At 38.8% G+C, this 15762-nt stretch overlaps 2 protein-coding genes across 3 annotated transcripts; one reads left to right on the top strand and one right to left on the bottom strand.

Moving 5' to 3' along the window:
* Window positions 1–231: 231 nt before the first annotated feature.
* Window positions 232–3131, top strand: LOC125228919 (iduronate 2-sulfatase). Of its 2 annotated transcripts, XM_048133637.1 has the most exons (4): window positions 232–371; window positions 596–1074; window positions 1529–1807; window positions 2099–3129. In XM_048133637.1, the coding sequence occupies exons 1-4, from the start codon at window positions 358–360 to the stop codon at window positions 2662–2664; spliced, it is 1338 nt and encodes a 445-aa protein (XP_047989594.1). In that variant the 5' UTR covers window positions 232–357; the 3' UTR covers window positions 2665–3129. The 2 variants fall into 2 exon arrangements, with proteins under 2 accessions (XP_047989594.1, XP_047989593.1); XM_048133636.1 differs by lacking the exon at window positions 232–371 and having other exon boundaries at window positions 446–1074; window positions 2099–3131.
* An 11-nt stretch (window positions 3132–3142) lies between these two features.
* On the bottom strand, window positions 3143–8511 carry LOC125228920 (GDP-fucose transporter 1). Its single transcript, XM_048133638.1, has 5 exons — window positions 8138–8511; window positions 7829–8030; window positions 4420–4645; window positions 3804–4096; window positions 3143–3381 (listed from the first exon to the last, which is right to left on the bottom strand). The coding sequence occupies exons 1-5, from the start codon at window positions 8224–8226 to the stop codon at window positions 3163–3165; spliced, it is 1029 nt and encodes a 342-aa protein (XP_047989595.1). The 5' UTR covers window positions 8227–8511; the 3' UTR covers window positions 3143–3162.
* Between the last annotated feature and the right edge of the window lie 7251 nt (window positions 8512–15762).

Genomic DNA, 15762 nt, shown 5'->3' with positions numbered 1-15762 from the left:
TTTAACTTCAAGCCGTATGTTCTAATTGATAAGGTCTATATCTATCATGTAATAACTGAATATTTTCAAATTAAACTAGCGATATTTGTGTGTAGCTTTTATTCTGTATTGTTATTTTGGTTATACTAATTGTTTACTATGAAAACAACCTTACCATGACCTTAATAACTATTTTTTTAGGCGTGCTATTATTAATTTTAACTAGTACAAGCCTTCAGATTCAAAACAATTTCAACACAAACAAATTAACAGAAAATGTTTTGCTCATTATAATTGACGATATGCGACATCTATCGGACAAAAATGTCAAAATGCCTACCATTGAAAGATTGGCGGCAAATGGAGTAATTTTTGAAAATGCTTTTGCACAGGTATGCTTTAATTAACAGACAAGTAGATAATTTGTACCTAGATTGTAGAGTGGTAGATAAAATCGGTGTAATGATAGTTATTAATTCAAGTATTACGATCCTATACTAAATTATTTTTTTGCAGCTAACTTTAAAGCTTCATCTAATGAAGCTTGACTGATAATCAGTTAATTATTAGTACCAATGATACCTTACCCATTTCGTATTTCTTTTTCAATTCACAGCAAGCTCTGCGCTCCGAGTAGAAATTCGATGTTAACGGGGCGCCGTCCTGATTCGTTGCGTCTGTACGATTTCTATTCATACTGGCGAGACAGCGTTGGAAACTTTACTACGCTACCCCAATTTTTTAAACAAAATGGCTACGACACGTACTCTGTTGGAAAAATATTTCACCCAGGCGCCAGTTCTAATTTTTCTGATGACTTCCCATATAGCTGGACAGAACTACCATACCATCCTACAACTGATAAATATAAAGACGCCGCCGTATGCAAAGATAAAATAACACATAAACTGCAAAAAAATCTTATATGTCCAGTTGATGTTAATAACCAACCTGGTCATACTCTGCCGGATTTACAAACTTTGGATTACGCCGTAAATATATTACAGGAACGAAGGAACAATAGTCGTCCATTCTTGCTAGCTGTGGGATTTCATAAGCCACATATACCTTTAAAATTTCCACAGGAATATTTAGGTACGTTATTCTTCCACCTTCATATTTCTCACTTATTAGGTTTGAAATGGTACCTACTTACCTCTTGAGTATAGTCCTGATAGCTCATCCATACCTACTAATATTGATAATTTCAGCCTTAGGGAAAATAGACTTTTTATATTTTAGAATAGAGGGAGATCCTAGTATAGTATCTGAATCGACTAAGGGCGCGCGCCCACTTGCTGGTCTGTCCACTTTCATACTATCCCATAGACAGACAGATATGTGAGCGACAAATAAGTCGCCGAGTAACTTTGTCGCTCATGGACGCACCGTCGCACCCTCTTATATATAGCCTTATAACTTGGCAGTATTAAGAGCCGTTTTCGTACTACGTCCGATCCGAACCCGTGAAACTAAGATTTGGATCTGACGTAGTGCGAAACCGCTCAAATTGAGCATTCCAGCTTTTGAGTGCCGTGTTTAATTTCAGAAAGAGTACCAATAGACAAAATACTCCCGCCCAAACATCCAAACCTACCAAAGGCCATGCCAACCGTCGCGTGGCATCCATGGACCGACGTCCGACAAAGAGACGACATAGCCCGACTCAACATATCTTTTCCCTTCGGCACAATGCCGCTTGAGTGGACGTTGGATATAAAACAGAGTTACTATGCCGCTGCGACTTATGTGGACGATTTAATTGGATCTCTTCTAATACGACACGTCGATTTGAAGAACACGGTCGTGGTTCTAACTAGTGATCATGGTGGGTATATATTACAAATGGCTATATTTTAATTTAAGGCCCGCCCAGACAGAGATTTGGTCAATATCATCGATCTCATTTAGCGTCTGCACCACATTTTATAGCGGAATCTGCGAAAACCACTTGATTTAATTGACAATTTAATTTGATCGAACAATATTGTCAGATCTGGACGGACCTTAACACAAATTTCAATGCATTGTGTCCAGAGTATAATATAATTATAGGTAGCGTATGATATGTAGCACAGTCGTGGTAATTGACCTATAAAAACTTTATTGTCTGTTTCAGGCTGGTCATTAGGAGAAAACGGCCTCTGGGCTAAATACAGTAACTTCGATGTGGCATTGAAGGTCCCCTTGATTTTCCTTATACCCGGAGTGAGACCTAACACCATTAATTTTCCTGTTGAGCTAATAGATGTTTTCCCAACTCTAGCCGAAATTACTGGATTGGGTAATGATATCCCTCAATGCACTAAAAAGCATGAAACTTTATGTTTCGAAGGCAAAAGCCTGCTGAGTTTGATAACACAAACTGAAAATGACATCGATGAAGAATATTATGCAATTAGTCAGTATCCACGACCAAGCGTATATCCAATGAAAGACTCGGACAAACCAAAACTAAGAAATATAAAAATAATGGGATATAGTATAAGAACAAATGACTATCGATATACGGAATGGGTGGCGTTTAATAATACGCTTTTTACAAAAGACTGGAATAAATTGTATGGGTTGGAACTTTATGATCATATGACAGATCCATATGAAGCACACAACGTTGCTACTAAGCATAAGTATCGCCAGATTAGGAAACGTTTATCTAAATTACTAAGGGAATCTGTAGGTTAAGACGAAAGAATTATGATTATGATCTCATAGCCCTCGAGAGATCTCATAGCCATAGTTGCATGGATGTCTATGTACTATATACCTACACTAGTTATTAATAAATGGTCAGCAGTAAAGATGCACCTTGTAGCCTTAGGTACCTACAGTCACCACAAGGGAATTTTGAGCCACTTGTAACGTAAGATACATATTTTGACTGCAAACTTTTCATAACACCATACTGTATAGCAAAATAGAGTAGAAACAAATGGGGGCGCCACCGTCTATGTAAAACGTTTTGCATGTGGCAAATATAATACGTAGGTACTTTTGTACGAGAACATTAAGTGTTGCTATGATAAAAAAAATATTTCTACTCTATTTTGCCAGGCTGTAAATAAACATAAGTAACTAGATACATATAATATACATATGTAAATTGCATTGAATTTATTACGATATGAATAAATATATTATGCAATAAATTACAAGTTCAACATACTATCAGTCTTGATTTAATCACACTAACGTCTTCCTATCTTCGGGTATCGGTTTTCTAGAATGTTCCTCCATTTCTATTTGCTTGAAACGAGCGTATAGCGCGCTGCTGGCTAGTACTATGATGTTTGACGACCACCATAGTGTATTCTTGGTTTCGCCGTACCATTGGGTCGCCATGACAGTTTGCGCACAGGCTTTCGCCGTGCCTGAGATGTTGTGCGTGAGGGGTGACGTCACCTGAAAATCATATTTCAATGCAGTTATTGATGTGAAGCGGAAACCGCGGATATTGACACAGTACTTAGAGGAGACAGATCATTAAAATGATAAAATTATTATTGATTTTCAAGAGATAAAAAACAATTTTGAACAGCTGAGTGCCGCCAATCGCCATTGTTGTCGAGCCGGCTCGGGTGAAGCTAACTTGCGCGCATGCACGTACGTATTGCGCGTGAGGCTGCTCGGTCAGTGTGGACCCAGCTTTTGAAATTGGCACTTTTTGCTTGGCACTTGGAGACCCCTGAGTTCTAATATTCTAAACCAATGTAGGTATTTATTTCAGAGCTAAGCACTAAGAACATATATTGCGATAATGGCCATATAAATTAACTTTTTATTTACTTGTTAAGTACTCTTTTCGAAAATTGGGAACAAGTTACCTTTATCTGAAGAGATGTGACGTATCCAATAGCAAATCCGCAGATGCCACCTATGACCATCTGCACCCAAAAGAATGTGCTGTCGAAGTTTGTGAAGTTACTTAACGCTTGCAGTTCTCCATTCATCACCATTAGAGGGAGAAAGAGAAAGATAGAATAAGCGTTGTTATAGTAGGAAAGCAACCATACTTCTTGATTGACATGTGGCAGCACTTTTTTGGTGAAAATTGAATATAGAGACAGCATCAGTGAGCCGATGACTCCATATATTGTTCCGATGAGGGAAAAGGAACCTGAAATTGAAATTGAGTTTTTTATATAAACACATTTTGCATATGAGCAGCTTTGAACTTTTGAGTATAATAGTTCAGACTATGAAGCTCCCTCTGCTGGCTTGAAATGTATTCTCTGTGTTGGGTTAGGGACTTCACATACTTCTTTTATTTTTTGGCATATGATGGCTCAAGATAGAAAAGTAGTTCACGGTGTATGGATACTGTTCAAAGCACTGTTTTTAATGTATTCATATATAAATTCATTACTTCATTTGAGTTGACTTAAATTTAATTTGCTATCATGAGTTCTTCTCACAGGTCAAAGAAAATTCAAATCATACCTAACAAATTCTCCTGATCTACACCTAGGTAGAACCCAAAGATGATGAAGGCACAGCACATAACACACCGCGACGAGGTTTTCTGCCCAAGCAGTACCCATGTCAGTAAAACATTGAATACTGTTGTTAGAGACCGTCCAATGTAGTAGAATGAAACCTCTACATACTTCAGGCAAAGGTTGTTGGTTGCTATCATCAATGTGAACATTATTGATAGCGGGATTACCTGGAAATCAATAAAATGAACTTCAATTTTCGTTAAACATATTAGGAATTAAAGTAATTCACAATTTGTTAAGATATAAATAGAAACACCTCCTTAAGACTTGCAGATTTCAAGAATTTGGAGAACAAAAATTACCTATCTTCATAGGTAGGCATACACCTATAGAGGTTTTAAGGGGGTGATTAACCATCATACAGCTATGTTGATATTACATATCAACAATTAGAAACAAAATTGGATTGCTCCAAACAAAATGATCTGGTAATCAACTAAATCCTTGAGTTTATTATCTCATTAATGGATGTGATTAGATTGATTAGTGATAAAATTTCAAGTGGTTTTATACTTGTAGCCTTTAATGAATAACAGGTAGCTTTGAAAATGTCAAAATTTGACATGAAAAATATATTCATATTCATTTATTCATCAAATTAAAAATATTACATATCAAAGGTACAATATACAGCGCCGGCCCGTGCACTCGATCAGGGTAGAGCGAGTTTGAGTTTCAGCGCCCTTCCTGGGAAGAAGTTTCACTACGTAGGAAAATAAATCGCGAGCGTAGCGAGCGCGAAATTTTTTTCATAGTAATGCCGTAATTTGAAGATTAACGCAATGCAGAATTTATGGATTTCATCATACAGAGTGCGAAAGGGACAAATGGTTGAACTTTCGTAGTCGCACCCTAAAGACTGTATCGTTAAGTATGAAGACAACTTTGAGTAGCCGTATTTATTTGCTATTATTTTTTTTTCTTATAACAAGACATGGGCTTAATAAGGCACATAATAAGGTACACATTTTGTCCTAGAAACTCGACGTAAAGCATATGGTTTAGACAGTATTGACTTAATCCTCCCGAGTACCAATTACGATTCCGGACAAATGCTACTAGAAAATTCACAAAGTGCTTTACGCAGACGATACGATTGTGAAAAAAAATTGTACGGTGCGAACCTCAACGACACATGATCCACAAAGCAGAATATCTGGACATAGTCTAGCCACTGTTATTTTAAAAATATAAAGTTCAGGATCTGTGTGTGTATGGCGGTCATTTAGAGAATGTGGCATGGTGCTTACTCTAACTCCGACTTTGATGTCGAATTTGACTATCATACACTGTTTATATCGATCTGGTTTAGGCACTGTTCAAACACCACGAATATCAATTAGACTTTGGCCTATGGCTAATTTTTTTATCTGTTTCTCTTATCCTGCTCTCATCAAAAATTTACGGCAATCCGGAACGTTGCTCAAAACTGCGTTTTTTTTAATTATATAAATTCACCGCATTCATTCTGCAAGTACCCAATTGAAAAACCACGAAGAGGACTCTTAAAGAATATATTTTAGCAGCATATTAACCTTTGTTTGTTGAAATCGTACAAAGAGTCATTGAAATATTCTCAAAATAAGCCAGATAGGGGTTGTCCGAAATTTATTTGCTAGACCTTAATGAAAGTACCATAAAGTCCCTAAAATAAAAAAAATATCAGACCTTCTTATATTAAATAGTGCTTACCAATACCTTCAGATCATACTCTCGGAACATAATAATACAAAATTATGCACATGTCAACATTTAGACGAGGTTTGTTTTGTCCTTATACTTAACGATACAGTCCTTAGTATAGTTACGTGTGGCTGAACGTGGATATCATGTACATAAAATAACAAACAAAATGGAGCACTATAGTGGCCATGTCAGGAAAGCAGATTCGGAATTTGTTCTAACTAAAAGAGAAGATAATTATAAATAGTAAGCGCGAGCGAAGCGAGCGCGATTTTTTTTCCTATTGACTCGATTAAAATTTAACCCTTAAATGCATGAATTTTTCTTTTAACGAGATATTAATATATGTTGTAGACAATGGTTTTCTGACACTGGGAAAAATAATTAAAAAAATATTTAAGATCGATTTTTATACTAAATCAGTGTTAGAAGTTAAATAGGCCAAATCTTATTTACATAAATATATCGTAATTGGTGAGTTTTATTTAAAAAAAATTACTACTATTAAAAAGGTACACTATTTATGGAACCTCTATGATAAAATGTTTAAACATAAACTAATTACTAACTCCGAAAAAAACAGCCTAAATCACATACTAAAAATCGCCATTGTCCTGTTTTTCACACTTTTCCGCCATTTCATCTTAATCCTTAAATAATAAATAGTAAATCATTAAATTATTTAATTTATTTAATTGTTTATTAAATAATAATAAATAATTAAGGAATAAATGTGATTTTGGATAGCTACATATCGAGCCACGGGCCATCAAATATATGATGCATATATACCTACATCACCATGCATTTAAGGGTTAAGACAACACGTCAGCGGGGAATCCGCGAACTTTCAAGCTTTTATCGTCTGCAGAGCTGCGGTCTTTGACATATTTTGAGGTATTTTGCGCGCCTATGTTCCCGACTTTTAGGCCTTATATTTCGCCATCACTATTATTTTTATAATACTAAGAGTTAATTAAGAGATTAACTGCGGACTCGATCGTCACCGTCGGGATGCCCAATTGCCCATTTTGGTATTTTGCCACTAAGTGATTTGAGTGCTTTGAAATTCGCTCACCATCTGCTGTGACTCACAAAATTGCGCCTCTCTGAGACGTTTTGCGCCTTTGGCTTTATGAGGAACTACGCTTTGGACTATCGGGTAGACTCCTATTTTTGCATTTGGATAGCGACGTAACTTTGCCATTCGCCGCACAACAACGTGGTTCGTCAAGGGCTAGAATCCTCCTTTTACGGCGCCCTAGCAACAGATTTTTCCACATTCTCGATTTTGGCGCCCCCTTACCATGTGGCGCCTAGAGCGGCCGCTCCACTCGCTCTACCCTTAATCCGGCCCTGACAATATACATGCATAATATAATAATACATTGTTATATTTGTTATACAATGACATGACTGTAAAATACACACATACTAGGCACCAGTAAAGTTTAATTAGCAATAGTCACAAAACTGATGGTGTTAGTGGATAAATCTGACTGAAACAGGGCATATGTTGCCTTTGCTAAGGTCTGACTCTGACTGAGACTATGGCCGGCCAAGATTTCATACAACTTAATTCACGGCCAACAATCTCGGTCAGACCTTAGCCTTTGACACTGCTTTAAGTAGTTTCTCCCAAGACTAAGCTTTTATATTAAGATTACCTTTTTGACTACATCCCAATTCCAAGGTGAGCCCTTAGGAAATGCAAATACTCCAGGAATGCCTCCAGTTTTGGCCAAACTTGAACAGATTGTGAATGAAATGATGCATTGGAACCATGTGATGAACAGTGGTGCTTCCAGAGGCACTGTCTGACCACTCAGCAGGGCTTTGTTTACAAAAACTGTTACTATTGATACTATCCTGAAAATATACAATTTATGTACAGACAGTAAAGTACCTTTTTACTTATCTAAATGTTTATTTGATATTACAATGGGTCTAACTAATCAATTGGTTCTATTACTTACCAATAGCAAGAAACTACAATGAATATTTTTATGTATCGGGAACATAAATCTGAGCGTTGCTCTTTCATCCTTAATTTTGTTCTATTCATAAATATAGAGAATCAGTAAGCTAGAGCTAATGTATTATAAGCACATTGCACTGTCTTTTCTTAGTATCATACGAGTAACGGAAGTCACACTGTAAATCGTGAAATTACTGAAATAAAATAAGACCAATCAAACGCAACCAACACAGCAAACCGGCGGTGATGTATTCGATATAGCTAAAATGTTTATTCATAGATCGATCTAATATGAATAAAATTATTTCCGTTTCATTCTAATACACTGATATTGTGCTTTGTTAAGTGAGAAAAAATATAAAGTAATACTTCTTATTGACACGGAATACGGAATAACACTGTTTCCAAGTGTCATCCTCTCTGTCCTGACTGACAGTGACATCTGTCAGTATGACAGCTATGCCAGAGCAGAATGAGCCATAGATTTATATATTATTAAGCTAGATTGAGTTGTTAGGCCAAAAAGTGTGTCCACATGAGAGGGTAAAGTTGGGGCTGGTGTCCCTCTCGCACTTATTGCCACTGTCAAAATCATTTGAATGACGTCATCGCTGTCATTATTTGGGGATACCAGTAAATATTCAAAGTTACTACCAAATCTACTAATACCGAATTAAAGGTTTTTGACGTGATAACGTCTAATAACTCGTTACTACGGGCAGCATGCACGAAAAGATGACGTCATTGTCCCGTTTCCCAATATAGCTTAAGCGCCATCTATTGGCGTGCGTAGGAATTAAGCGGCTGATCGATGCGCTCGGTATGGTTGTAGCGTGTGGCCTGAGTAAAGCACCACAGGAGAACTAGATTGGCGGTTGAGTGTCGATAGCGGGTAGTTGATCGTTAAAAATAATTGTAGTTTTTTGTAGTTTTTGGAAGCGATTCTGATTAAATTGCATTAATTACTGTTGATAATCCATTTTGATAGTGTCTGGCGTAGCGGTAAGTGTTTTGTGTTTGTGATTAGAAGTAGTTTAGTAATCATAGTAATAAGAGGGTAGTTTCGGGTTACCAAATCAGCATCCTCATGGAGGAGGGTGCTGGTTTGGATGATCCTGACGATGAAAATTGTAGCTTAGTGAACTTTAGTAAATTCACTTTGTCCCAACACGAGGATTTTGAAAGGTCGCAGGCACATGCTACAGTTTTCTCTACAGTCATGGGCAGAAAAAAGAAACGTGATTTAGAGAAACGTAAGGAACGAGAACGGCAGGATAATCATAAAAAAAATAATGCATCCCGCTCGAGGTCTCCCAGTCCGTCTGGGAGCCGATCTGATCAGTCAAGCCATTTGAGTAATTCAGATACACAGATACCCCCAGGACAGCAATCGCAAGCCGAATCTCAGACTGCAACTCCGCCGGCACATTTGATAATCGACCCGCAGGAGAATGTGACGCAGACTCAGACGCAGACCCCTAGTACTCTTTTTACCCAAATAGGTCGTGACAAATATACAGATAGGGACCAGGGACCTTATGTAGTCCATGTTCAAAGAATTGAGTCAGCCCCGGACTCGGGAATTTCCTTGCACCCGGTAGCTTTTGGTCGTTTCGTTCAAGATAGGATAAGGGAGTTCCCAAATATAGTGGCGGGCTCCATTAAGAAAATCGGACGTAACCGTGCTTCTCTGAGTTTCCATTCAGCAGAGGATGCCAACCAATTCATAGAATCACCCACTTTAACTCAAAACAAGTACAAAGCGTTTGTTCCGACATTTAATGTTACGAGAATGGGGCTGGTACGTGGAGTCCCGGCTGACTGGACGCCTGAAGAGGTGTTGACGAACATTCAGGTGCCAGCCAATTCGGGGGGAGCCACTCCCATTAAAATTAGACGTCTAAATTATAAAAAGACCAAACCTGATGGTTCTTACGTATGGTTACCGTCTGAAACAGTGATAATAACTTTTGACGGGCAAACTTTGCCAAAAAGAGTATACTTGTGCTTAAATTCATTAATAGTAGAGCAGTATCAATACCCTACAATTCAGTGTTTCAAATGCTGTCGTTTTGGGCACACTAAGGAAAAATGTAGGTCGCTCCCCCGTTGTTTCCGTTGTGCAGGGTCCCACACTGGGGACACATGTGACGTTGAAGATGATTCTGGAGCTTTGTGCTGTAATTGCCCTCAGGGATTGGGGGCAGGACATAGGGCGAACAGCAAATCATGTCCCGAATATATTAGACAGTTAAATATCAAGAAAACCATGGCTGATGAAAATATTTCTTATAATGAGGCGTCTAACCAGCACTCCAAGGTCAGAAGTAAGTCGTACGCAAATGTGACGGCTTCATCCCCACAATCTCCAGTCACTCAATCATATGTAAAAACTGTATTTCGGCAGCCTCGCCCACCACCTCGGCTTGCTAAAGGGTACGACAGAAAGGCCCACGAGGCTTTGACTAGGGACCCCGTAGTTGAGTCTAGACCCGTCTATCCTGACCAACAACAACACAAAGAAAACAATTTAATTTCTGATATTATAACTTTGATCACTTCTTTTATTAAAATATTTTCTCCGGCCACCCCCGTAAACCCTTCTCTGCTGTCCCACGTTGCGCCTATTATTTCATCTCTGATTACATCACATTATGGATCAAACAGTTCTTCAATGGAATTGCCGTAGTATCTCTAATAAAAAACATGAATTACTCTTCTTGGTCAACAAATTCAACCCTATAATTTTAGCCATATCAGAAATATGGCTCAAAGACAACTCAACTTTTAAAATCCCAAGTTTCTGTTCTCTAATGGACTGTCGCGCAGATGGCCGAGCTGGATGCGCCTTGTTCATTAGAGACCATATTCCTTTCCAGAAAATTCCTTTACCTAATAATAGTCCTCTTTTTCATTCCACTTGTGCCCGCCTAGAAGGTATTACCTTTTTATCTTTATATATACCGGATCCTTCCCCTCATATTTTAAAGCTACTGAGAAAGCTAATAGAATCCCTTCCCCAGCCCGTTATGATTCTTGGAGACCTTAATATCCATCATACTTTGTGGGGATGCGATAAGAAAGACGACGGTCTAGGTGATACTTTTTTGTTAGATATCATGGACAAATGCAACTTATGCCTACTGAATACTGGTGCACCTACGCTACGTTCTCTCCCTAATCACGCAACTAGTGCAGTGGATTTATCTCTGTCATCTCCAATTCTCGCGTCTCGTATAACTTGGTCGGTCTTGGATAGTACACACGGAAGCGATCACTTCCCTATTTTATTAAGTCTTCCTCTAGGAACCACTAAAAAACCTACGGAAAATAGACCTCTATTAAAATATAATATCAACGGAGCGGATTGGGATTCGTACAAAAAAGCTCTAGAAGTTGAATCTAAGGACTTGCCTCATATCACTCTAAATTCCATAGATATTTGTTCAGATGCTCTAATCTTAGCTATAAAAACGTCTGCAGATAAGGTTTTCCCTCTTAAAAATGTAGCCAAAGGTAAATTGGCTTCCCCTCCCTGGTGGGACAAAGAGTGTACTATAGCTGTCAGGAGTAGAAAGGTAGCAGAACGGTCATATGCCTCAAATATGTCGACCGAGAATTTCAATGTTTTGACTAAGGCTATGGCAGACACAAAAACATTGCTCAGTAATAAGAAGGCTGAGGGATGGAAATCCTTTTGTTCGGCTTTAAGTCCTTCTACTCCTGATGCAATAGTATGGAACAATATACGAAAATTTAGAAAATCAGGTAACCCTAATAACTGTCCTTTTCCCACTTCTTTGCAATGGGCTGAATCTTTTCTAGATAGAATCGCTCCTCCTTATGTCCCTGGAGTCCTTGATTCTCCCATTGGACTGCTTAATAACCAATCGACTGATGCCTTGGATCAATTATTCACCATGTTGGAGCTAAAAAACGTTCTAAAAGCAGTCAAAGACTCCGCCCCGGGACTAGACGGAATTCCATATTCATTTATAGCCAAAGCAGGAGATTCATTCCTTAAATATTTCCTCGATTTGATTAACTGCATTGTACTTTCCGGCCATCCTCCCACATCGTGGAAATCCCAACTGATCATGCCCATACTTAAACCCGGTAAAGATCCTAACGACCCTCGGTCGTATCGCCCCATAGCATTATCGTCAGTTCTAACAAAGATTCTAGAGCACTTGATTAAAAACAGGTTAGAGTGGTATGTGGAAAGTCGAGATATGTTAGGAAATTCGCAGTTCGGATTTAGAAAGGGAAAAAGTACAACGGACAGTCTGGCCATTTTCACATCCGACATTCGCCTCGCATTTTCAAAAGGAGCTTCGGTAGTCGCTGTTTTCCTAGATGTCGAGGCTGCCTATGATAATGTCCAGCTCCCTATTCTCAGGGAAAAATTCCGCAAGCTGAGAATCCCGGTGAGGCTGGCCTGCCTTATAGGTAACCTCCTCTCTGAAAGACAAATCATCTTTCGGGGTACAGATCCCCAAATTCACCCTTCACGACTGATCTGGCGCGGACTACCTCAGGGCTCTGTGTTGAGCCCCTTGTTATACAATATATACTGTAAGAGTGTCGGCCTATCGGTGGAGAGCATCCAAACATTTAAACAACGCTTTGAATCAATATTTTTTTATATTTTAGGAGCTAAGTACAACCGTTCACTCTCAATCGCTGCTTCTATATGAATGCCCCATTGAAGTGTCTGTTTTCCTTGACGTTCTTATACTGTTCCAATTTTAAATCAGGGACTGCCAGTCAGCGACCATGACTGCTGTAAAAGGTTTCATTCTGAATGCGAAACCTCTTACATATCCCTCCCCCTTATGTTAGAAGCAGCCATTGTTCACAATACTACACCCTATCCTATCCTATTCTACCCTAACTACCGGTTGGCCCTACCTAAGCCAGGCCCCCCTACACACAAAAAAAAAAAAATCTCCTAACACCCAATAGTGACAGCCTCATTCAAGGTAGCCAACATCTAACGCTCTTTGCGTGGTTGCCTAGTCCACGGTTGAGACCGCCATAATTTGGATAGTTGGACTATAGCCAAGGTCCTCGCAAATTAGTCAGATATGGACTATGGTTAGGAAAACCAATGGCAAAAACCTAACCCCTGCCCATCGACTAAACCCTTTTATTTTGAACTTTCTGACAGCTAATTGTCTGTGGCCATGACTAGATGACATTGACATGACAGCTGTTAGCAAATTCACCTAACTTCAAGTAAAAAAACAAGGCAAAACGTTTATTTCACATGAAAAAACATAATAAATTTTGAAGATGCCGATTCTTGTTGGCGGTGGCGTTGAAGTGGGGGCTTCTCATGGCCGCCAATCTTCCCGCCGCGCCGGTTGCGAAGTGAAGTGGAGCCCGAACGGCTCATGAAGATTGCTGCAGCTGCAGTGCGCTGCACGTTGGTGATGACGACGAAGTGGGGGTTGCATATGACCGCCAGCCATCTCGCCACACCGTGAACAGCTGGATCAACTGGTCATCTAGTCGGCCTTGTCTTGATACATGTAAAAGAAATGTGTATGAACATTGTTCTTTGTAGTCAGGAAATTATAAGGGTGTTGTGACGTATTACTCTATAACTTTAAACAATTATATCTATTTATTAAATATTTACAGTTTGGGGTGTGTTTTATTCCGCAGTTTACATATTTTCATATAACTTAACCTTATTGGTAGCTATAGGAAAACATTATGGAATAAATAAGCCTATCAAATAGTTTTTATTCTAATATAAACATTGCATAAATAATATGTATGGTATTCTACATGTTATATATTGCGCCAAAATAATTAGTTCTATGTGGTTATTTACAAATAATTATCCTTTTTAACATTAGGGATAGGCAAATGACATTTTCTGTCACAAGTCGTTTTTCCTTTGAAATAATGTACATTTTAGTTCACTAATCACAATTATTCCGTAAGTTCTACAATATAATGTATAATTAAAAGATTGAAACTAAATTTACATTGCCTATCTAATGTAACCTACATATCTAGGAAGATTTACTGCATATGTGTATGATTAAGTATATAGGTATGATGGAGCTGATGTTCACGCAATTTGCGTCGACGCCCATGGTCACCGAAGAGGAGTCGTAGAGTTTCTTGAACAACACAATCTTGAGCGCCCGTTGCTCTGTTGAATGTCTCGCATTCCATTTTTACGTCAATTCTGCACAGCTATATTTTAACTACGGAATGGGTGATAATGAGTATTAGATAATAAGAAATATATCACCCGGAATAGCTCTTCGTATTGGCGACGATGGTCACTTTGCTTTCCTTCTTCTTAAAGCGCGTTTGGCTTATCGCTTGGCATGCGCTTCCTCGCGCTGTGAGGTCGGGGTTCGTTGTCTGAAAACTCTGAAACCGAAACTAGGGGAAACTTTCAGACGTTAGCGCCTCCACCATGTAAGAGTGTCGGCCTATCGGTGGAGAGCATCCAAACATTTAAACAACGCTTTGAATCAATATTTTTTTATATTTTAGGAGCTAAGTACAACCGTTCACTCTCAATCGCTGCTTCTATATGAATGCCCCATTGAAGTGTCTGTTTTCCTTGACGTTCTTATACTGTTCCAATTTTAAATCAGGGACTGCCAGTCAGCGACCATGACTGCTGTAAAAGGTTTCATTCTGAATGCGAAACCTCTTACAATACACACATGACTTAGAGGAGTGCGTCTCAGACTGCCAGGTGCTTCAGTATGCTGATGACTTGCTAGTTTATTCTTCAAATAAAGACATAAGTACAGCCTGTGCATTCATGAATAACTCCCTCATGTCTTTAAACAACTGGCTCTTCACACATGGTTTGTCTCTTTCTCCCGCCAAAAGTTGTGCAGTCATTTATAGTCGAAAATTAGTTCTGCCAAACATTAATTTAACAATCAATGAAGACAAAATCCCTGTCCGTTCTTCTCATAAATTTTTGGGGGTTATACTTGATTCAAAATTAAGTGGGTCTTTGCACTTTGAATTCCTAATTAAAAAGTGCGAACGTGGGCTTAACACTCTCAGATGTCTTTCAGGAGTTTGGTGGGGTGCTCATCCTATTTCTCTTAGACTGGTATACAATGCCACTGTACGCAGTATTTTAGATTATGGCACCCACTTATTGGTGCCTGCAAACAAAGCCGGGTTGACTCAGTTAGATAGAATACAATCAAGAGCTTTACGAATTATCCTGGGTGCTATGAGATCTTCCCCTATCAAGGCCATGCAGGTGGAATGCGCCGAACCACCTCTTAATTTGCGCCGCCAATTTCTGGCCGACAGTTACTTATTTAGATCCCTACAATTTTCATATCATCCCATTATCCATCGCTTATATGACCTAAAAGCAGTTTCGGTCTCGAACTGCCATGATAAACTACCATGTCTTGTGAATAGTCTAGCAAAATTTCAGTCTATAAGAGACCCAGTTTTTCATTCCTCTCGGCTTCCTCTGTTTGAATTTGACTATGAGGTTATTATACACCAACCTCGTGTTATCCTAAATTTTGACATTTGTCGTGATGACCCACATGCCGATGATTACATGTCCCAGATCCTTTCCCTCGAGTGGCGTGATTGGAACACAATATACTG

Source organism: Leguminivora glycinivorella, chromosome 8 (genome assembly GCF_023078275.1).
Source record: "Leguminivora glycinivorella isolate SPB_JAAS2020 chromosome 8, LegGlyc_1.1, whole genome shotgun sequence".
Classification (NCBI taxonomy): domain Eukaryota; kingdom Metazoa; phylum Arthropoda; class Insecta; order Lepidoptera; family Tortricidae; genus Leguminivora; species Leguminivora glycinivorella.
Note: the sequence above shows the minus strand (reverse complement) of the source record. Positions and strands in the feature narration are given on the sequence as shown.

Excerpts from the sequence above, each read along its gene's own strand:
- LOC125228919 (XM_048133636.1), top strand. The coding sequence starts at position 555 with ATGATACCTTACCCATTTCGTATTTCTTTTTCAATTCACAGCAAGCTC. Across the intron at positions 1,075-1,528 it reads ATTTCCACAGGAATATTTAG|AAAGAGTACCAATAGACAAA; the intron begins GTACGTTATTCT and ends GTTTAATTTCAG. Across the intron at positions 1,808-2,098 it reads GGTTCTAACTAGTGATCATG|GCTGGTCATTAGGAGAAAAC; the intron begins GTGGGTATATAT and ends TGTCTGTTTCAG.
- LOC125228920 (XM_048133638.1), bottom strand. The coding sequence starts at position 8,226 with ATGAATAGAACAAAATTAAGGATGAAAGAGCAACGCTCAGATTTATGT. Across the intron at positions 4,646-7,828 it reads ATTGGGATGTAGTCAAAAAG|GTAATCCCGCTATCAATAAT; the intron begins GTAATCTTAATA and ends ATTGATTTCCAG. Across the intron at positions 4,097-4,419 it reads AGATCAGGAGAATTTGTTAG|GTTCCTTTTCCCTCATCGGA; the intron begins GTATGATTTGAA and ends TTTCAATTTCAG.